The sequence below is a fragment of the Vigna umbellata genome, chromosome 4 (genome assembly GCF_029865625.1).
Source record: "Vigna umbellata cultivar VRB3 chromosome 4, Vumbellata_1.0, whole genome shotgun sequence".
NCBI classification, from domain to species: Eukaryota; Viridiplantae; Streptophyta; class Magnoliopsida; order Fabales; family Fabaceae; genus Vigna; species Vigna umbellata.
Window position 1 is genome coordinate 9,430,344 of NC_142168.1, and position 22,147 is coordinate 9,452,490.

The 22,147-nt window shown below is 35.6% G+C and overlaps 3 protein-coding genes across 3 annotated transcripts; all 3 read right to left on the reverse strand.

Moving 5' to 3' along the window:
• Nucleotides 1-3,359: 3,359 nt before the first annotated feature.
• On the reverse strand, nucleotides 3,360-3,800 carry LOC148199208 (uncharacterized). The gene has a single exon (XM_088112599.1). It carries the CDS (start codon nucleotides 3,798-3,800, stop codon nucleotides 3,360-3,362), a length of 441 nt encoding a protein of 146 aa, XP_087968725.1.
• Nucleotides 3,801-8,023: 4,223 nt separating this feature from the next.
• LOC124822324 (uncharacterized) lies at nucleotides 8,024-11,204 on the reverse strand. The gene is made up of 2 exons (XM_047294316.2): nucleotides 8,728-11,204; nucleotides 8,024-8,497 (listed from the first exon to the last, which is right to left on the reverse strand). Exons 1-2 carry the CDS (start codon nucleotides 11,033-11,035, stop codon nucleotides 8,121-8,123), a joined length of 2,685 nt encoding a protein of 894 aa, XP_047150272.2. The 5' UTR covers nucleotides 11,036-11,204; the 3' UTR covers nucleotides 8,024-8,120.
• Nucleotides 11,205-18,993: 7,789 nt separating this feature from the next.
• On the reverse strand, nucleotides 18,994-22,147 carry LOC148199209 (uncharacterized). The gene is made up of 2 exons (XM_088114312.1): nucleotides 19,608-22,147; nucleotides 18,994-19,449 (listed from the first exon to the last, which is right to left on the reverse strand). Exons 1-2 carry the CDS (start codon nucleotides 22,075-22,077, stop codon nucleotides 19,073-19,075), a joined length of 2,847 nt encoding a protein of 948 aa, XP_087970438.1. The 5' UTR covers nucleotides 22,078-22,147; the 3' UTR covers nucleotides 18,994-19,072.

Sequence of the window (22,147 nt, forward strand, 5' to 3'; positions counted from 1 at the left end):
ACTTTTTAGTTATTGTGAAATTTTGAAATAAATTATAATAATAAATACAATAAAAGTAATATTAAGTAAACGATATTATAGTAATTCACTGTATATATATATACTAATTAAGATAAAATGTAATTATAGTCTGTATTAGTATGACTTCAATTTCTTTTTATATTTCACAAAACTTATTTGTTAGTTACGGTTTTAGTAAATTTAAAAAAAAAATCTATAAATAGGTTTAATAGATAGGTTGGGAAAATCTGGGTGTAGAGTAAAAGTTTGAGAGTATGAAGAGTTTGTATAATACTAACTGTCATGAATGGAATATTGATGAAAAGTTGATTCGGATGCATGTACTACTATTATGTTTTGATGGTTCAAAGAATTCCACAATGTTTTGTCAAAAGGACGGTGCGAACGCTTTGATCACTTTATTTTGGCTGACTTAAGAGTCGACTTTGAATATTTGAAGGCTACCATTTCTGCGTTGTTGCCTCTCACACAAACACGCGTAGGAATGTTTAGAAATGGTTGTTGCATATAAAGTATTATTAGAGATATCCACTACCTTATTTAGTTTTTATAGACATATTTATACATATTTTTTAATATTTTTTTTATTCTTTTGGTGAAGCACAAGATATCTTTTGTATTTTGCATCAATTGAATAATTATTTTTGTGTTCTTTAATATGGTATCACTAGTTATTTTATGATTTTTTTATCATGACTATTATGGATAATATGAATCCTTTCATTATTCTTTGAGGATTGTTTCACATCTTTTCTCATCCATCATCTTGCAAATCTACAATAAGAGACTGTCTCTGTGTTGCCATTATTGCACCAAGCTTCGCTGGGTTTTGGAATCTCTCGCTGAAATTCGCCCTTTGCATTCATGTACCTGTAGCGACATTCGTATTTGGTTTGATTTCAATAGAATGGAGTGCATCGTTCAAATTCTAATGACATTGTAGAACTATATACATTACCAGCGAAAGATTATATTTAAATTTTTATATCACAAATAAAGTTAATTTGACCCATCATTTAGTAAGCATATTCTAAACTTGATTTGGGTCCAAATTGTAATTGTAAAAAATAATTCAACAATTTAATTTTACTTCACCAAATATATTATATATGTAATCTCTAATTTTATAAATATCTAATAATACAATATTTGAGGTAAAAAATGATGCATGCAAAACAAGTCCCCGCTGTTAGATATTTCAGTTATGCTTACATGTTTATTCTTCATTGCAATGCAGTTGTGCCTCATATATAGTAGTAAGAAGGTCATTATTAGAAAAATGGTGATAAAAAGCATTATGACCAACTAATTTTGCCTTGCTTTCTTGTCATGAATTCAAGAAGGCTGGAATCTGTATTTGGTTTGAATATATGAAATGTTGTTGTATTCAAATTGTTGAAGGAAAGGTCCACATAATAGATACTAAGAAGAGGTAGAGGAATTGCTCCAATAAGATTATTGTAGCTTAGATCCAAACTTTTCAAGAATGGCAGATATATCCAACTGAGAAATCATATATATATATATATATATATATATATATATAGAATTTTAAAATGTTTGAATCTACTAAAAATCAAGAGTGGAATATTTACGACATAATGATTTGTACGCATGTAATTATTGTTTGTGCAAAGAATTCGAGTGTCTTGCCCCATTGACGGTGCAAACGCATTTGTCCTATTATTATTGCTTGACTTCAAAGTCAACTTTGGAGATTTTAATGCAACCATTTCTACGTTGCTGGGTTTGCTCTATCAAACGTTCCATGGATAGGAATGTTTAGAAATCATTGTCACCAATAACGTCTTTATTGGAGATATTTTAGTTAATTGTTATATGGAGATTTATAATTTTGTTATATATTTTAAGAACATTTCGTTAGTTGTTACTCATGAAGTTTTTTTTTTCATTTTTTTATTGCGAGAAAAGAAGTCTCATATCCGAAATAAAATTTATTTTGGTACTTATTTTTCATGATATAATTGGAGTGGAAGGTTTTTTCTATAAGGTATATAATATCTTCTTTTATTTTTTTCTATTATTTCATTGTTCTAGTGCTTGAGAAAGGACAATTGTGTGCATATGCTATTGAAGAAAAAAACCTATCAAAAGCCAAAACAAATTAGTTCCAATGTGTCAGAATTTTACATTTAATAATGACAAATGCGGTTTTGTTTTGGGTTTGAATTAAGGAGGTCTTGTCCAAATAAGCTGTGAAGATAGTGAAAGAAGCTGAAGAGCGTGAAAGGCTCTTTAAAATATAATAAAGTTGAAGAGTAGATCTTTTTCCAGTTTTAATTTAGGATTATGTTAACAATTTTTTTAATTTAGGATTATGTTAACAATTTTTTTAATTTAGGATTATGTTAACAATTTTTTTATAACAATTTTTTTAACCAATCACAAACTATATTGTTATAAAAAATTTATCAAAAAAAGTTGTTAAACAAATATTTTTCTTTAATTTACCCTCACTTTGGAAGCTGTTTGTTACTTTGATTCTGAAGTAACCGTCCGCGTTACAAAATCTCTCAGCTCCGTAATAACTAAGTTTACCTGAAAACAAATATGTTTTTTTCTACAAAACTTACATGTCATAAAATTCAACCATGTTTAAAACAAATATTTAAATGATTTATTTGTTCTAATTTACCAAGTATGAAAAAATAACTATTTCTTAATAAATAAACTATTATAATATTATCAAATGTTAATTATTATTTTTTATGAACAGAAATAAACGAGATAAAAAATGAGATCTTTATTGCTGAGGGAATGTTACGAGGGTAGATGAGTGGTTGGAGAAGGATTAACATAGAAATGATGAATTGGTCAGAACCGGTATCCAGAATAGACTTGTGGTAAAGGGCAGAAAAGCATAAATATTTTGTAATTTGTTTTTTAAATAAAATAATAAGACACAATTAAGTGAAAATAACCGCATGTATCATTGAAAAATTGGCTTCTTATACGGTGGATAAATGTAACTTGCATACCAAAAGATTTTGTTTAGAAAAAAGTAGTTCTTATTGTCCTTTCTCTTTAAATGTAAGTTGACAATATAATGTTATTTTGTCTAAAATAATGTGTTAAAAGCTATGAAAGTGTTCATTTTTAGTAATATCAATATAATTTGTATTGTAATTATAATTATTAACAATGCATATTATTATTAATTTTTTTAATACCATTATTATTAACATTAGTATTAATAATATTATTTTAGGCTTAAATGCTTACTTCGTCCTCATGTTAAGAGGTGAATTTCTGTTTAGTACCCGGTTTTAAAAATGAAGACATTGGGTCCTTATGTTATGAAAAATGTTTTAAAAATGTTAGATGTCGACCTTTACGAAAGATTTCACCAGCTCTGTTGCACGATGGAAGTACCGCAACAACTGTTCCTCTTTAACCTGGAAATCGTCGTTCATCTGTCCCACGACTAATTGGGAATTCGTCCGGCATGTGATCCTTCTAGCCTCCATGTCTCTGGCCAGTTCTAGGCCGGCTACCAAGGCTTCGTACTCGGCCTGATTGTTGGAGACCTTAAACTTGAATATCAAGGAATGCTCCAACAATAATCCGTTCGGGACCTCCAACACAATGCTGGCCCCACTGATCGATCTACCGAACGCCCCGTCGAAGTATAGGCTCCACTCGTCCTGGTTTGTGTGAGGCAATTCTGCCGCGAAATCAGCTAAGTGTTGGCCCTTGATCGACCCCCTAGGTTCGTATCGCAGGTCGAATTCCGACAACTCTACTTCCTGCGCCACCATGCGCCCCGCTAGATCGAGCTTATGAGGATTTTTGAGATGGGAAAGTCAATTCTGACGATCACTTTGTGCCTTTGGAAATATCGCCGGAAGCTTCGAGACGCGTTCAACAAAGCCAACCCCACCTTCTCCACCTGCTGATAGCGAGTCTTTGCATCCAGGAGGGTGCGGCCAACAAAGTACACCAGCCTTGGCTGGGGCCGTTCTTGTGTTAACATCGCGCTGATGGCCGACTGTGATACTCCCAAGAAGATATGCAAGTCTTCTCCTGGCACGGGACGGTTCATTACTGGCGGGTCAAACAGGATGGTCTTGACATCCTAGAACGCTTGCTCGCACTCGACATCCCATATGGAGTCGGCTCCCTTCTTCATCTTCCGAAGGACGGGTTTGACCAACTCGGTCAATTTTGGGATGAATCGTGACAACGCTGTAAGCCGACCGACGAGCCTTTGGACTTCTTTAAGAGTGGTCGGGCTTTGCATCTGCAACACCGCGTCGCACTTGTCAGGATTAGCCTCAATCCCTCTAGATGTAAGCATGAAGCCTAGGAACTTTCCAGTGGCCACCCCAAATGTGCATTTGGCCGGGTTCAGGCGCATCCCGAACTTCCTGACTTGACGAAAGACCTCCTCCAGGTTCCGCACGTGACTAACACCGTCCGCCGAGCGGACGACCATGTCGTCCACATACACGTCCATGCATCTGCCGATTTTCTCCCTAAAGATCCGGTCCATCAATCGCTGGTAGGTTGCCTCCACATTCTTCAAGCTAAAGGGCATTACCTCGTAGCAGAAGTTTGCCCTCTCAGCGATGAAGGCCGTCTTCTCCCGGTCGGGTTCGTACATCGGAATCTGATTATACCCGGAATAGGCGTCTAGGAAACTTAACATCTGATGTTCCGAGGTGTCGTCCACCAATGGTCTATGCTTGGCAGGGGGTGAGAGTCCTTGGGGCAGGCCTTGTTCAAATCGATGTAGTCGGTGCACATGCGCCACTTCCCACTGGTCTTTTTCACCTTACCACGTTGGCCAGCCAAGTGGTGTAGATGACCTCTTTAACAAAACCTGCCTCCTTCAGCTTCCCCACCTCCTCTTTGACGGCTTTCCTCTTCTCTTCGCCCATCCGCCGCTTCTTTTGTGCCACCGGGCGGGCCTCCTTGAACAGCGCCAATTTATGGGACATGACCGAGGGGTGGATCCCTGGCATGTTGGCTGATGTCCAGGCGAACAAGTCTCTGTTCTTCCATAGAAGCGACCTAAGTTCCTCCTCTACCTCGGGCTCCAAGCCCCGTGCCATGGTAGTCGTTTGGGAAGAATCCTTCCCTATTTGGATGGGTTGGGTCTCTCCCATCGGCTCCAGCCGGTCCTCCGTGTTCGTCCTCGGATCGAGGTCGGCCATCGCCACTTCAGAATTGGTCGCTCTCCTCTTCCCTTGTCGGGTATACATCTTTAGCCCGGCGGCAGCATAGCATTCTCTGGCCATTTTCTGATCCGTCTGAACGGTGCATAGGGTTCCCTTCTCGGAAGGATACTTCATTGTGAGGTGGGGTGTGGACACGATTACTCCAAAAGCGTTAAGGCAGGGCTGACCAAGCAACACGTTGTACAAAGTGTTGGCTTCAACCAGCAAGTATCAAACTCGCTTTTCCTCGCTAGACCGCCCGGTCCCCAATCTTGTGCGCAGCTCCACATACCCTCGGGTGTCTACCCTTTCTCCCGCAAAGCCCACTATCTGCCCGTTGTAGGGAACGATGAGGTCTTTCAAAATATCCACCTGCTGGAAAGTTTTCCAATAGAGAATATTCACTAGCTCCCCTAGTCCACACAGACTTTGCTGACACCGTAGTGGGCAATTTCAGCCGTTATCACCATCGAATCGTCTTGGTCAGAATTGGGAGCGTGGAAGTCGTCGTCCGAAAACATGATGGACGACATCGTGCGGCGGGACATGTCTACGGAGTGCACAGACTACAGAGCTCGTATATGACGTTTCCGTGCAGATGAGGATGACCCTCCCCAGCGAAGCCTCCGTTGATGGTGTTAATGTGCCCTCTTAGAGGACGCTAGCGGCTCCTACTACGGCTCTTGCTCTGTCGCCACTTTGAGCGCGGGCGCTCAGCCTGATCATTTCTAGACCTATCGAGTCTGTAAGCTTGTCTAAGGGTGGGCCGCTCTGCAGGTGCCTGAGGACGGTCAACCCGAATGTACTTTTTGAGCTGTCCCGCCCGGATCAACTCTTCAATCTTGTCTTTCAGGGTCACACACTCCTCGGTGGTATGACCCATATTTTTGTGGTAAGCGTAGTGTCTGCTCCCGTTCGCGCCTGATGGGGTAGGGCGCTTCACGGGTTCTGGGAGCAAATCCGTGCTTAGCACCTCCCAGAGGATCTTCTCTCTGGGGGCATTTAAGGGGGTGTATTGCTGGAAATGGGGTCCTCATTACGACTCCTTCTGTCTGAGGCCGCCCGGCTTTCCCGTCAAATTACCCGACTTTCCATCGTCCGCCCTTTCCCCCCTAAGCTCCTGGCTCTCCTTTTTATACGAAAACTTCATCTCCTCCACCCTAATCTCGTCCGCTGCCCTTTCCCGCAACTCTTCCATGGTTTTGGGGGTCCGTTGGCAGACGTTGTCTTTAAACGGTCCCGGCTTGAGGGCAGGGAGGATGTAATGTAAGGCCAACTCCGGGCTCAACGATTTTACCCATCGCATGGTCTTCTGATAGCGGTCCATAAACGCTCTCAGCGTTTCTTCCTTGCCTTGCTTCAGGGTGACCGATTCGAAGACGGTCAGGTCCTGAGTTCTACTTGCGGCAAACTACCGAATGAACAGGCGCTTCAAGCCGGCAAAATTCTCTATGGAATTGGGCGGGAGAGAGTTGAACCATTCAAGTGCTTCTTCCTCTGATGATAGCAAAAATGTCCGACACCAGATGACGTCATTGCTTGTCCTGAACGCCATCGCGTTCGAGAAGGTCTTGATGTGGGCCTTGGGATCCGTGGTCCCATCGTACATGTTGAATTGCGGCGCGATGAATTGTTCCAATATCTGAACATCCATGATTGGTTGGGCAAAGGGGAGCAATAGTGTAGACGAGGGCTCGGGCTTCACTACCATCCGTCTATCCTCCGCGACACTTTCCGCATGCATTGATTTGACTTTACTCCCTTCGGCCTCGAACTCCGTCGGCCTCCAGGTTTTATCGCGTCCGCTGTTGTGCTCAGTGTGATCCTCTGCGACGGCCTTCCCTTTCTCCTTCGCCCCGTTTGTCCTCACCTTCCTTCCTGGCAATCTCCCGGGCTATCTGGGCCTCACACTCGGTCTTAACGGCCGTGAGCTCGTCCTCATGACGCTGTTGCATCTCGTCCATCTTCTGTTGTAGCATTTTGATCATCTCAATGGGGTGGTCCATACTCATGTTTCTCGTGGTCACCATTGCGTTTAAGAAGTAACTCGGCCCCACGGTGGGCGCCAAATGTTTAGGTTGTAGGGGCTGAGTCGTTCAATGCCTCCACATCCTTCTCTTCTCAACTCTCGGATGTCCGACTCTCACTCCTTACTCCTCGATTTCCTCCTTTGCGTGCGGGTGGGAGACTTGCGAAAGATTCTCCGATGCCAAAGTCAGTTTGAGAGCAATGGCGTTTTTCGATAGAACAGTAATAAACGTGCAATAAATGCAACCTATCTACCACTCACTCTGGATCTGTATTTATAGTTTTTGCTATGGGCTTAGGATTAGTGAAAAGTTAATCACGACCCAAAATTCAGCCCAATAGCTTTTAACCACTACTTACCTTAAACTTGATTAATTAACGATGTGGTCGGCCGGTCTCCCAAAATTTGGCCTTCCGATCAGTCGGTCCCTATAGGCGATCTGGTTAGTGGGCAGTCTCGCATGAGTTGTAGTGTATCCGGATGGAGAGCGGCAAGGTCGCGTGATTATGAACATGAGGTCGTCCGGCCTGTTCGACGGCCGGTCCCTCCAGAGCGAGTAGAAGGATAGCGTGGCTGGCCCGTCGTGGCTATGTGGACGCCCGGTCTGTTTGAAGTCTGGTCCCCAGTGGTACAGTTTCTATTTCAAAATTTTAACATTTGTATTGTATTTACGAGAAAATGTTATCATTTTCTTTACAGTTTTTACTAAATAATGTCATTTTACTTTTTGGTGACATGTTTGAAAGAGTGTTACAATCCATATCAAACATAAAGCCAGTCTAAAAGAATATAATTTGAAAATGTTTTCTAATTATTAATGTGATAACAACTACAAAATTTTCATTGAAAGTTGTTATAATGTAAATTTCTCTTTAATGATTTCATAAAGTTTACAATTTCAAAGAGTGTCTGAATTCTTGACTCATGAGTTGTTGCAACGAAATTTGATGTAAAGGAATGTTTAATGGTTTGAGTTGACTAAGGAAACATTGAGAGATGTGTTTCATTGTTGGACGAGAACAAGGATTGGGATTTAAGCATGCAAAAGTCACAATGGCAACAACAACTATGTCTTGTAAAACTGAGAATGTTGGGTGTGAGAGGCGTTGATCCAATATATCACATAATTTGATGTCATCATGAATACAAGTTGATTGAAGTGATGAGAGTATTTCCTTAGGATGTTTTCCCATCAAAGTTTCCAGTGCCACCACTCCGTAGCTATACACATCACACTTTTCATTCACAACCATTGTATACGCGAGCTCTGCATTTTTGCAACATAGCATTGAAAGATCAGAAGAAAAATAATTGAAAATACAAGTGCAGAAAACTACTCCATTTGTTTGTTATATGGATCTTGATTATGCTTGATATGCATCAAACAATAAATAAATAAAAGTAGAGGAACATATAAACAATTTACCAGGTGCTATTAGGCTTGATATGCATCAAACAATAAATAAATAGAAGTAGAGGAACATATAAACAATTTACCAGGTGCTATGTATCCAATGGTTCCAGCAACTATAGTTCGATTGGATGAATCAAAGTTTAGAAATCGGGCAGTGCCAAAGTCGGAAACAATGGGCTCCCACTTGGAGTTAAGCAAGACGTTGCTTGCTGATATGTCTCTATGCACTATTGGAGGGACACAATCATGATGGAGATATGAGAGAGCATGTGCAGTTCCTTTCACTGTGTTAACCCTCTTTTTCCAGTCAAATTCTATTGCTTCCATGTCATAACGCAACACAGAAAGCAAGCTTCCTTTCTCCATGTACTCATAAATCAAAAACATTATTCTTTTGTGCAAGCAGAATCCATGGAGCTTGACTATATGTCGGTGCTTTATTTCCGATAATACTTTGGCTTCGTTTCTGAAACTCTCATCAAAAGTGGGGACCTCTGCTTCAAAGCCATGGAGTTTCTTCACCGCAACAATCTTTCCACTTGGTAATTGAGCCTTGTAGACACTTCCATACGCACCTGTTCCGATACAATATTTAAGATCAAAGTCTTCAGTTACTGTAATGATGTCTTCGTAGGCTATGCTTCCGTCGTAGTTCCATATGCAGAACATGTCCCCATTCTTAGATGTTTCAGTTATCTTTGCATGTTTGTTCTTGATTGCAATGCGGCTGTGCCCCAGATATAAAAGTAGTAAGAAGGCCATGATTAGAAATATGGTGATGGAAAGAATTATGACCAGCTGCCTTCGTTTCTTCTGGTTGACTGAACAAGGCTGAAATTGGTATTTGATTTGTATATTTGTATTGTTGCTGCATACATCCTTGTTCCCAATTAGCGCATATGGATTTACACCACTTGGAATAGGACCACTCAAATTATTGAAGGAAAGGTTCATGTCATAGATACTATCAAGAGGCATAGGAATCGCTCCGGAAAGACAATTGTAGCTTAGATCCAGACCATACAAGAATGGAAAATGTCCAACTAAGAAAGGTTCGAGGGAACCAGTTAGTAGATTGTGTGAAATGTCAATATTTTGAAGGTGCATGATGTTTGAAAGTGAAATGGGAAAGGTTCCATTGATTTTGTTGTTAGAGATTATTAGGGTCAATAGATTGGTTAGATATCCTAGTGACGAAGGTATTTGACCTTGAAGAGAATTGTGGGATAAATCAAGATAAGTGAGTTTTGAAAGATTTTCTAGTGATGGAGGTATTTTACCTTGAAGAGAATTGTGGGATAAATCAAGATGATGGAGATTGGAAAGATGTCCTAATGGAGGTATTTCTCTTTGAAGATAATTGTAAGATAAATCAATGTAAGTGAGTTGGGAAATATTTCCTATTGTTGGAGGTATTTTATCTTGAAGATAATTGTGGGATAAATAAAGATAAGTGAGTTTTGAAAGATTTCCTAGTGATAAAGGTATTTGACCTTGAAGAGAATTGTGGGATAAATCAAGATAAGTGAGTTTTGAAAGATTTCTTATTGTAAGAGGTGTTTGACCTTGAAGAGAATTCCGGGCTAAATTAAGATAATTGAGTTTTGAAAGATGTCCTATTGATGGAAGTATTTCACCTTCAAGAGAATTCCCCATTAAATTAAGATAAGTGAGGTTTGAAAGATTTTTTATTGATAGAGGTATTTCCCCTTGAAGTGAATTGAAGGCTAAATCAAAATAAGTAAGTTTTAGAAGATTTTTTACCGATGGAGGTATTTGACTTTGAAGATAATTGAAGGATAAATTAAGAAAAGTGAGTTTTGAAAGATTTCCTATTGTAAGAGGTATTTCACCTTGAAGAAAATTGTAAGAGAAATCTAGATGACGGAGATTTGACATATTTCCAATTTCAGATGGAATAGTACCTTTTAGAATATAGGAGAGCTCAAGATGTTCCAAATTCTTGAAAGCAGGGAGGTTTAGTGTTGCTAATTCAATCGGTTGTTTGGAATACTTATATGTTATACGAGTTACACTTCCAGCATCATTGCAATGTATACCATCAATCTTTGAACATATATGAAGTGACTGTGAATGCGACAGATTCCACCATCCGCTATTGATTACAGCGCTTGCTTCCAACTGAAGCTGCGAAGGTGTAGACGCGCATCCCAACTCAAAAACAGAGCCCATAAAAACAAAAACATAGATAAGAAGATGGAAATTGGAAACCAAAAGCTGCATGGTTTGGAAATAGAGGTAATAAATAGAAGGTATATTTATGAGAAACTCAAGTTTCACTAAATTATGTTCACTCAATACCATGCTACCTATCTGCTCATTCTTATAATACTGTGATAAGCCTTTTGCCCCGCCATTGACGCCATGCATGCAGGCATGTGTGACGGCATTGCTTGACTTGTAGAGTCTAATACGGAACCATTAGTGCAAACAATTCCACAACGTTTTACCCCATTGACGGTACCAACGCTTTAGTTACGTTATTTTGCAGACCTAAGAGTCAACTTCGAATATTTGAATGCATCCATTTCTGCGTTGTTGCCTTTGCTCACCCAAACACGTTCCACGGATAGGAATGTTTATAAATGGTTGTCGCACATAAACTATTATTAGAGATATCCACTGCTTTATTCATTTAGTTCTTAGTATTACAGATACTTTTATACACACTTTTTAATATTTGTTTTATTTTTTTGGTAATTTTTTTTATTTATACAGGAGACTCTCTGTTAGCCATTATTACACTAAAAAATGTTTCGAAATGTTTTAATATCATTTTTATTTTAGAGTTTTGTCTCTTTGTAATAAAGTAAAAGAAAAATAAAATTTTATATCACAAATAAACTTAATTTGACCCATCATTAACTAAGCATATTCTAAACTTGATTTGAGTCCAAATTCTAATTGTAGAAAATAGTTAACAATTTAATTTTAATTCACCAAAAACATATTATATATGTAATCTCTAATCCTATAAATATCTATTTTTCGGGTATTGGATGTTACGGATAGATTTATATATTTATTTTTCGGGTCTTCACTTATTCTTCTTATATTATTCATCCATTCCAATAAAACAAATTATTCAATTTCATTCTTATTTTATCATTTTCATTTTATTCTCTTTATTTTCTTTACTCTTTATTAATTTTGGTTTCTGGTGGTATCAATTAGTGGATATTCTCACAAAGCTATTACATCCTAAACCTTCTGTAAACACCAATTCTATTTCTGTCAACATATTAATACATTAATACTTGTATAAATAGTTTGTATTTGACTCCGTTTGTAAATAACAATTCTACTTCTGTCCATATATTATACTTTCTACATCGCAAATTATATAATTCTAAATCAATATATATCTCAAGATGTCACCGTTATAAAAAGTAAAACATAAAACAAAATCGATTTTGTTATGTAATTAATGTAAACAAAATTTAATTATTATAAATAAGCCAATATGATACATGCTCAAATAGAGTATGGGATGATAATGGAGGGCGTGAAGGTTTCAATATCTATATTTTCAAAATAAAAATTCAATCTCTATTACCTTTATCTTTAGGCATAAAGTTTTTGTTTCATTTTTATAATAACGGGTATAGTTAAACTTCCATTCTTATCTGTCTCTTTATTGTTCAAAATATTAACTAAATAATTTTTTCAAAAAATAAAAAATATATCAAATAAATTATCAAGTATTCAATACAAAAATATACAAACTTTCTCTCTAATATAAAATATTAAGAAAGAAATTAAAATTGTATAAATATGAAATAAAAGTAACAAATAACTAATTAAATAAAGATTAAATAATAACAAAAAAGAGTAAAAAATTATGAAATCTATTTTTTCTATAAATAAATTACGAAATTAATAACCAAGATTAAGTTAATACAAGTTTTTTAATTATCTAAAACATTAAAAGTGTTTTTAGTAATTTAAAAGAAGATGGACATAAGAACAATGATAGATAATGGAACGAGTATAGGAACAGGGACAAAACAAATATAAATATATTTGTTTGTGTTCCGTATCTAATTTAAAAAATTAAATATTAGTTATATCTATATCTATATACGGTCAATTTAAAAGTTATTCGTTTATTAACTTCATTTCTTGTCCCTAATGTAGTCTCAAAATACCCATATCCAAATTCTATCCATTAACCACAACAAAAATCTTACAAACCCACATTAAAAGCACACATATCAATAATAAATCCTAACAAAAATAAATATCAAACACTTATTGTGAATAATTAGTCTTCTTAACTAATGTTAGAAACTAATTTGAATTCTGACTTACAAACTAATTATGATTATTTTATTAATAATAGAAATTATTTTAAAAATTAATAATTTTTAATTTATAAAATAGTCTCTAATTTATTGATAATTACTTACTTTTGTCTCTTGCTATTTGATGATTTGCTATTATTTTATTAACTTTTTGTTGTTCCTAATGTAGTTTAAAAATATCCGTATCCAAATTCTATTCATTAACCACAACAAAAAAATAAGTACAAACCCACACCTCAAAAGCACACAACTACAAAAAATTAGATTTTTATCGGGGGTTATTTTTTTCGTTTCCAGCGATTTTAACCCCCGGAAAATATGTTACCCGCGGTTAGGAAAACCGTTGAGAAAATCTGCGTCGTTAAGTAATTACCGGTGGTTTTTTAAAAAACCGTCGCAATTAGCGGGGGTTTTGAAAAACCGCCGATAGTAGTGGGGTTTTTACTAAAACCGCCGGTAGTAGTGGATGTTTTACTAAAATCGCCGGAAATAACCGGGGTTAAGCAAAACCGCCGATAATTTGTGATGGTTTATGAAAACCGTCGGTACTTTTGAGGGTTTTTCAAAACTGCCGGAAATGTAAATAATTTAATTTTTTTATTATTCAAATTACTTTATTATCATTAATAAACCAAAATTAAATAATATGAAACCAAAATTAAATCTAAACATTAAATATAAACCAAAATATTATTATATAAATTGTAAACATTAGAAATATAATTAATGTTTCTTAAAAATTAAAATTAACATGTTATGAATAATAATTATAGTTTCGTACTTCTTCATTATTTTCATCATTTGGTACTTCTTCATTTTATCCATCATTTGGTACTTCTTCATTTTATCCATCATTTGATATGCTTCCTTTTTCAAATACCTACAATATAAAACAATAATTAGTTAATAATATTTTAAAAAAATTATTAGACGAATTTAAGAACTATTGATGGTTGAAAAATATTAAAATATGATATAATAGAAACTAAATCCAAGTATATCGATGAAAACAAAAGGTTAAGCATTATGGAAAGTAAGAGAAAAAAAAAACATAGATCTTGATCTTAATATCTTCATTTTAGCCAGATCAATAGTAAAGTTATTGTGAATAAATAATTTCACCACATTGGATACCTAACTTATTGAATGTGACAAGGAAATAGTACAACCAAAATAGTACAACCAATATAGTTCTTTCTTACTAATTAAAAATCTTTAATCTAGTCATTGGTAAAGTTATATTTTCACCTAAATATAACTGAACATTAATTATGTAAAGCTGACAATAAAATGATGAATCACTGAAACGTTATTAACAGTGTACTTACTTATGATATGCAAACATTATCCAAGGATCAAACTTCTTCATCTCACTAACAATTTAAAATTACGGAACTAGAAATTTGAACTATACTTAAACAACTAATTGCCACTAGTAGGATAAAGACAAAAGACACCGGTTAGATTTGGTTATATGCTTCGGTTTTATAACCGAGGCATATGTGAGCGAGGTAAAAAAGCCAAACTTCATGACTCGGTTACGAACCGAAATAAAACAAGATAACAATATGTCTCGGTTCTTTAAGAACCGAGGCAGTAGAGTGTTTTTTTTATTTGTTCAGATTTAGGACTCAATTCATCATACCAAACAAAACTTTCCAGCTAAAGAATCTAAGACAATCGAAAGAAAACCATACACGAATCAAACAAGAAACAACACACAATATTACAATAATGTTAAACCATTGATTGAAGAATCTAAAACAATCAAAAGAAAACCATACAGGAATCAAACAAGAAACAAAACACAATATTACAATAATGTTAAACCATTGATTGAACAGAGTTTGACAAGAAAAACCTAAAACTAATGAGAAGTTTGAAGGCGACTCGTGGCTGCAAACGCTACTGTCTAGGGCGGCGGCGACATTCGGAGGGTGAGAGGGTAGCAGCGACAAGCGCCGCGGCGGAGACGACGGAGGGCTCCAATCTGGAGCGGTGGATCTCGCCGATCTGAAGATCTACATCTGGAGCGGCGAATCTGCATCTGGAGCGTCGGATCTGGATCTGGAGCGGCTTGGCCCTTTTCTATTTCCGGTGAAGGCAGCAGTACAGAAGCAGCAACGACGGAGGCTCAGCGACGACGAAAGAGTGGAGTCGTTGGAGGAAGCACCACAGGCAGCAGCGGCGAGGCGGAGAGCAGGAGGAAGGAGAAGCACTGGCACGCGGAGAGCAGGAGGAAGGAGAAGCACGCGGAGAGCAGGAGGAAGGAGAAGCACGCGCAGAGGAAAAATAGGAGAGTAATGGAATGAGAAGCGCAGATTAGGTTAAGTCTGAATAAAGTGGAGAGGTATAGGCATCGGTTGCCTAGTCACCCGCGACATATACCTTGTGCGATAATTACAAAAATGCCACCGCACCAGTTTTAGGCATCGATTATTTTTGAACCGACGCATATACCTTGCGCGATAATTACAAAAATGCCACTACACCAGTTTTAGGCATCGGTTCTTTTTGAACCGAGGCATATACCTTGCGCGATAATTACAAAAATGCCACCGCACCAGTTTTAGGCATCAGTTCTTTTTGAACCGAGGCATATTCATTTGTGATAACTACAAAAATGCCACCGCGCCAGTTTTTGCTTCGGTTACAACTTAACCGATGCCAAATGCGCGAGTTAAAATCTTGTTTTTTTACTAGTGTGCTTTGTAGTTTACAATTGTATGCTCATTAGTAGGGGCACAAAATTTTAATACACGAAAAGTTCATTAAAAATTTTGAATCTCAGACTGAAGTAATAAATCAGTTAAAAAATAGTTTATTAGTTTTAATCCACAATGCACACTTTAACAATTTTACACTATCAATGAACTATAAAATGCCACCTTTTAGAATGGGGTTAAAAACTTTTACAGAAAGATCTTAATTATTACAATATATTATTTTAGTAGTGACAGAACACGGTAGTTTTACCAAGACAGCATACCATACTTGAATTAACTTTTGATGCACTAGAACATTCTTATATAACGATGTATATTTTACTTTGATCTCATTCAAGGTGTGCAAATGGCAAGTACCTTTAATATCGAAGAATGCTTGTTGATTGTGCTTGTGTCTCCACCAAATAACACCTCCAAACTGGAAATATAAACTGAAATTATGCATGAGATACAAGTATAAAACAGAAGAGTTCATATGTGTATTACAGAAAAAGGAAAACAATTTATACACAGTATTAGTTTCATAACATTTAAGAATTAAACACTTCTGGTTTTGGCTATATAAATAATATAATTTAAGGTATTAAATTTTTCTTATATAAATTTTATATAATTTTATTGTTGTTAAAAATAAAAGTAACTAACCATGCTGAGTTTTTCTTATACAAATTTATTGTTGTTAAAAATAAGTACTAACCATGCTGAGTTTTTATTCACATTTGCCCTGCACACACATATGAATTTATGTCAGTTAGATTATAAGGCCTAACTTGTTTGCAACTGAATAACTATCTTAACGTACCTGACTATTTGCAGCAGTATAATGTGCCCTAAGATCAAAGTGAGAGCTCACGAGGAACTTTTCTCACCATTCGGGTTAGATCTTAGGAGTTCACTAGGAGTGTGCCCTAAGATCAAGGTGAGAGTTCACAAGGAGCGTGCCCTAAGATCAAGGTGAGAGCTCACGAGAAGCGTTCCTCACCATTCGATTTATATCTTAGGAGTTCACTAGGAGCGTGCCCTAAGATCAAGGTGAGAGTTCACAAGGAGTGTTCCTCACTGTTTGGTCGACATTAGGAGTTCACTTGAAACATTGAGGTCGAAGATGCCAATGTGAGCAGTTGATAAGAGTTTTCTTAGTTCTTTTTAGAACCCTGATAACGGTTGATTTTACGTGTCTTTGTGTGTATATTTTGTGAATAATTCTTGGCTCTTGAAATGAAAAGCAAAGTCAAATTGTGTGCTATTAGAGGTAGATGAGAGAATGACACACCCTTATACACTAGTGTGCTTGAGTGAAAACACTTTTTCTAGTGAGGATTGGTTCCTTTGGTTGATCAATGAAAACATTTTTGCCATGATTGTTAATCTCTCATAAAGCATGTACATATATTCTTGTAACATTTTCATTGTGAGGACCATAGCTAAGGATTTACTACGTTACACATATTCTCTTTGGATTGATGATGAAAAAAGAACATTCAATGTTACCCGATTTGATTGTGTGACCTTGCTTCCTTGTTATTTGACCATTATTGATTAGATGTAGTTCAGTTCAGTTTAGTTTATATTATAGTTTAGTACAATTTAGTATAGTTCAGTTCAGTCCAGTTTAATAAAACAAAAAACAGTTCAGTTCAGTTTGTTAAAACTGTTTTATAGTTCAGTTCAATTTAGACAAATTAGTTTTTAGTTCAGTACAAATTTTAGTAGTGCAGTGTAGTTCAGTTCTATTTTTCCACCTATATTGTAGACGACATGGCTTCGTACCCAATTGCAAGAAGTCATTTTCATTTTCATCTTCATCTTCTTCTGCTATTGGAGACGTTCAATCCAGTTAGCAAAGTCATCAACACCCGAATTCCAACTTAATGCCCAACAATATTTTCAGCAAATGAACCTTTTACACCATCAAGCTTTCGAAGCCACAATACCCCCACGTTGACTCCTCCAATATCATACATAATTATTTCTCTCATTCCTCCCTCTTCTTTTCCTTTTCCGGATAATTGTTACATTCTTTATTTTTGTATTTTAATTAACTCTCTTTTTTTATACCTTTTATGATTTTTGTTTCTAATAATAATTTCACTTTGTTTACTGAAGTTATTGGGCTTAATTAATAATTTTATTTATTTCTTTTATCTAATCAATTTTTTATATCTTTTAAATAGAGTCAATTTGGTTTCATTTTTCGATACATTAAATTGGTTAAAGATAAAGTAAAACTTGGAAGGTAGTTAGTATTTTTTTCTCTCCTTCTTCTTTAAATGCATTTTGGTCTTCATTCTTCCATCTAAGCAACAAAGATATATGTTATGATTATATTTTATGTAAACTATAATTAATGAATTGTAGTATATTTAGGTATATGGTAAAAAAAGAAATTATGAGACTACGATTTACGATTTCCATCTGTAGTTTGTAGTTCATAATAGACTACAATTTCATTAGAAACCGTAACCTATAACTATTGTCAAAGAGAGGTATAGGTTAAGGTTTTTTTAGATAACTGTAGCCTGTAACACCACTTAAAAAATGCAAAAGGAGATAAGCTACGGTTGAATTAGATAACCGTATCCTAAAAGCTTCCTGAAAAATAAATTAAAAAAAGAACAAGCATAAGCTTCGGTTTTGAGTTGAACCGTAGTCTATAACTTTTTTTTTTCAATTTTTTTCTTCTTTGGTTTCTGCCTACATAATTTCAAAATCAAGATGTGATTATAGAAACATCCAAATACAACCAAAAAAAAAAAACAAAAATAAATAACATTTTTATAGTAAAGCAAGTACTTTACAAAGTGTTACATATAATGGTTATAAAATATACTAATTATTAAAGAGTACAAAGTATTGTACATATAACCTTACAATATATTATTATCACGTAACTTTATATACATTTCAATGATGTTAAATATTTAATGAAGTACCAATGTGTAAACGAAAGTAAAATAAGTTAAACTAATATCGTTTTGTTATAGTTTTTACAAAATAGTTTTTATTTTTTGGTGTCATATTTAATAATTCATACCAAACATAAAACAAGATTAACTTAAAAGAACATAATATGTTGTGCTTTTGTTCCGGATTGTGTGGTTCCTTAAAAGTGAGATTGTTTTTGTAGATTTTAATCATGAATTTGGTTTTATTTCCCATATGTTTGTTTAAAGTTTAATATAATTGATTATAAGATGACTAATGATAAACTTTCGGATTTCAGTACGAGATGTTAAAATTGATGATTCATAAGATGAGTTTTAAATCAAAAGAACATAATTTTAAAAAGTTTTCTAACTTTTCATGTCATAAACAACCACATAATATTTATTGAAAGTTGTTACAATTTAATTTTCCATTAAAAGATTTCAGAAAGATCATAATTTTAAACAATGCCTAAGTTCTTGACTCATGAGTTGTTGCAATGAAATATCACGTAAAGGAATGTTGAATGGTGTGAGCTGACCGAGAAAACATTGAGAGATACATTTCATTGTTGGGCGAGAGCAAGGGTTGAGATTTAAGCACACAAAAGCCACAATGGCAACAGCAACTATATCTTGCAAAATTGAAAATGATGGGGGTGAGAGGCGTTGGTCCAATATTTCTCCTAATTTGATGGCATCATCAATACAATTTGATTGAAGTGATGAGAGTATTTCCTTAGGATGTTTTCCCATCAAAGTTTCCAGCGCCACCACTCCAAAGCTATACACATCACACTTTTCATTAACATCCATTGTATAGGCAAGCTCTGCATTTTTACAAATCACATCAAAAGATCAAAACAAAAATAATTGAAAATACAAGTGTAAAAAACTACTCTATTTACTTGTTATATGTATTTTGATTAGGCCTAATCTGCACCAAATCATAAATAAATAGAAGTAGAGAAAAATATGAACAATTTACCAGGTGCTATGTATCCAATGGTTCCAGCAACTATAGTTCGATTGGATGAATTAAGGTTGAGAAAACGGGCTGTTCCAAAATCAGAAACAGTGGGCTCCCATTTAGAGTTAAGCAAGACGTTGCTTGCTGATATGTCTCTATGCACTATAGGAGGGGCACAATCATGATGGAGATATGAAAGAGCATGTGCAGTGCCTTTCACTATGTTAACCCTCTTCCTCCAATCCAAGTTAATTGCTTCCATGTCATCAAACAAGGTAGAAGACAAGCTTCCTTTCTCCATGTACTCATAAATCAAAAACATGACTCTTTTGTGAAAGCAAAATCCATGAAGCTTGATGATATGTCGATGCTTTATTTCCGACAATACTTTGGCTTCGTTTCTGAAACTTTCATCAAATTTGGGGACCTTTGCTTCAAAACCATGAAGTTTTTTCACCGCGACAATCTTGCCACTTGGAAGTTGAGCCCTATAAACACTCCCGTAGGCACCTGTTCCAATACAATAGTTGAGGTCAAAGTCTTCAGTTACTGCAACGATGTCTTCATAGGCTATTCGTTCGTCATAGTTCCATATGTAAAAATAGTCTCCATTCTTAGGTGTTTCAGTTATTCTTGCATGTTTGTTCTTGATTTCCATTTGATTTTTCCTCAAATGTAGAAGCAGCAAGAAGGTCATTATTAGAAAAATGGTGATAAAAATAGCTATGACCAACTGATTATGCTTTAGTTTCTTGGCTTGGATTGAACAAGGTTTGAATTTGTAAATGGTTTGGATATCCGAAATGTTGCTGCATACTCCCTCGTTCCCCACTAGCACAGATGGATGTAAACCATCTGGAATAGGACCCTGAAAATTATTGAAGCTTAGATCCAAACTTTTTAAGAGTGACAAATATTGAACTGTGAAGGGTTTTAGAGAACCAGCAAGTTGATTGTGTGAAATATCAAGATGTTGAAGGTTCCTAAGGTTTGAAAGGGAAATGGGCAAGGTTCCATTGATTTTGTTGTAAGATACATCTACAAAATTGAGATTTACCAGGAATGACAATTCAAAAGGGATAGGCCCCTGAATGTAGTTGTTAGAGATGATTAGGCTACTTAATTGGGTTAAATTTCCTATTGTAGGAGGTATTTCCCCATGAATAGAATTATGGGATAAATAAAGAAAAGTAAGTCTTACAAGATTTCCTATGGTAGGAGGCATCTTCCCATTAAGAGAATTGTGGGACAAATCAAGATAAGTGAGTGTAGAAAGATTTCCTACACTTGAAGGTATTTCACCTTCAAGAGAATTGTAGGATAAATTAAGATAAGTGAGTTTAGACAGATTTCCTACCATAAGAGGTGTTTTACCTTGAAGAGAATTGTATGACAAATCAAGATAAGTAAGTTTGGAAAGATTTCCAACTGTGAGTGGTGTTTCACCTTGGAGAGAATTGTCAAACAAATCAAGATAAGTGAGTTTGGAAAGATTTCCCATTGTAGGAGGTATTTCTCCATGAATATAATTGTGGGACAAATCAAGATGAGTGAGTTTGGAAAGATTTCCTATTGTAGGAGGTATCTCACCAAAAATAGAATTGTGGGACAATTCAAGATGAGTGAGTTTGGAAAGATATCCTATTGTAGGAGGTATCTCACCAAAAATAGAATTGTGAGACAATTTAAGATGAGTGAGTTTGGAAAAACTTCCTATGGTGATAGGTATTTTACCTTGAAGAGAATTGAAAGATAAATCAAGATATATGAGTTTGGAAAAATTTCCTGTTGCAATAGGGATTTCTCCATGAAAGTAATTGTGGGACAAATCAACATACGTGAGATTAGGAAGATTTTCTACTGTGAAAGGTATTTTACCTTGAAGAGAATTATTGGACAAATAAAGATGAGTGAGTTTGAAAATATTTTTTATGTGAGATATTTCACCCCAAAGAAAATTAAAGGATAAATCAAGATGAATGAGTTTGGAAAGACTTCCTATGGTGGTAGGTATTTTACCATGAAGATAATTATAAGATAAATCAAGATAAGTGAGTTTGAAAAGATTTTCTAATGTGAAAGGTATTTTACCTTGAAGAGAATTGTGAGACAAACGAAGACGACTTAGTTTAGAAATACTGCCAATTTCAGGTGGGATAGTCCCTTCTAGACTAGAGTAACAGACCTCAAGAGTTTCTAAATTCTTGAAAGCGGAAAGGTTTAGAGTTGCTAATTGAATCCGTCGCTTGGTATACAGATATGTGATACCGGTTACACTTCTAGCATCATTGCAACTTATACCATCAATCAATGAACAGATATGATTTGAATCTGAGTGCGACAGGTTCCACCATCCACTATTGATTATAGCGTTTGCTTCCAACTGAAGCTGCGATGGTGTAGACGACGCGCATCCCAACTGCAAAACAGAGCCCATAAAAAGCAAAGCATAGATAAAAAGATGGAAGTTGTAAACCAAAAAATGCATGGTTTGGAAATAGAGGTATATTTATGAGAAACTCAAGGTTCACGAAATTATGTTCACTCAATACCATGCT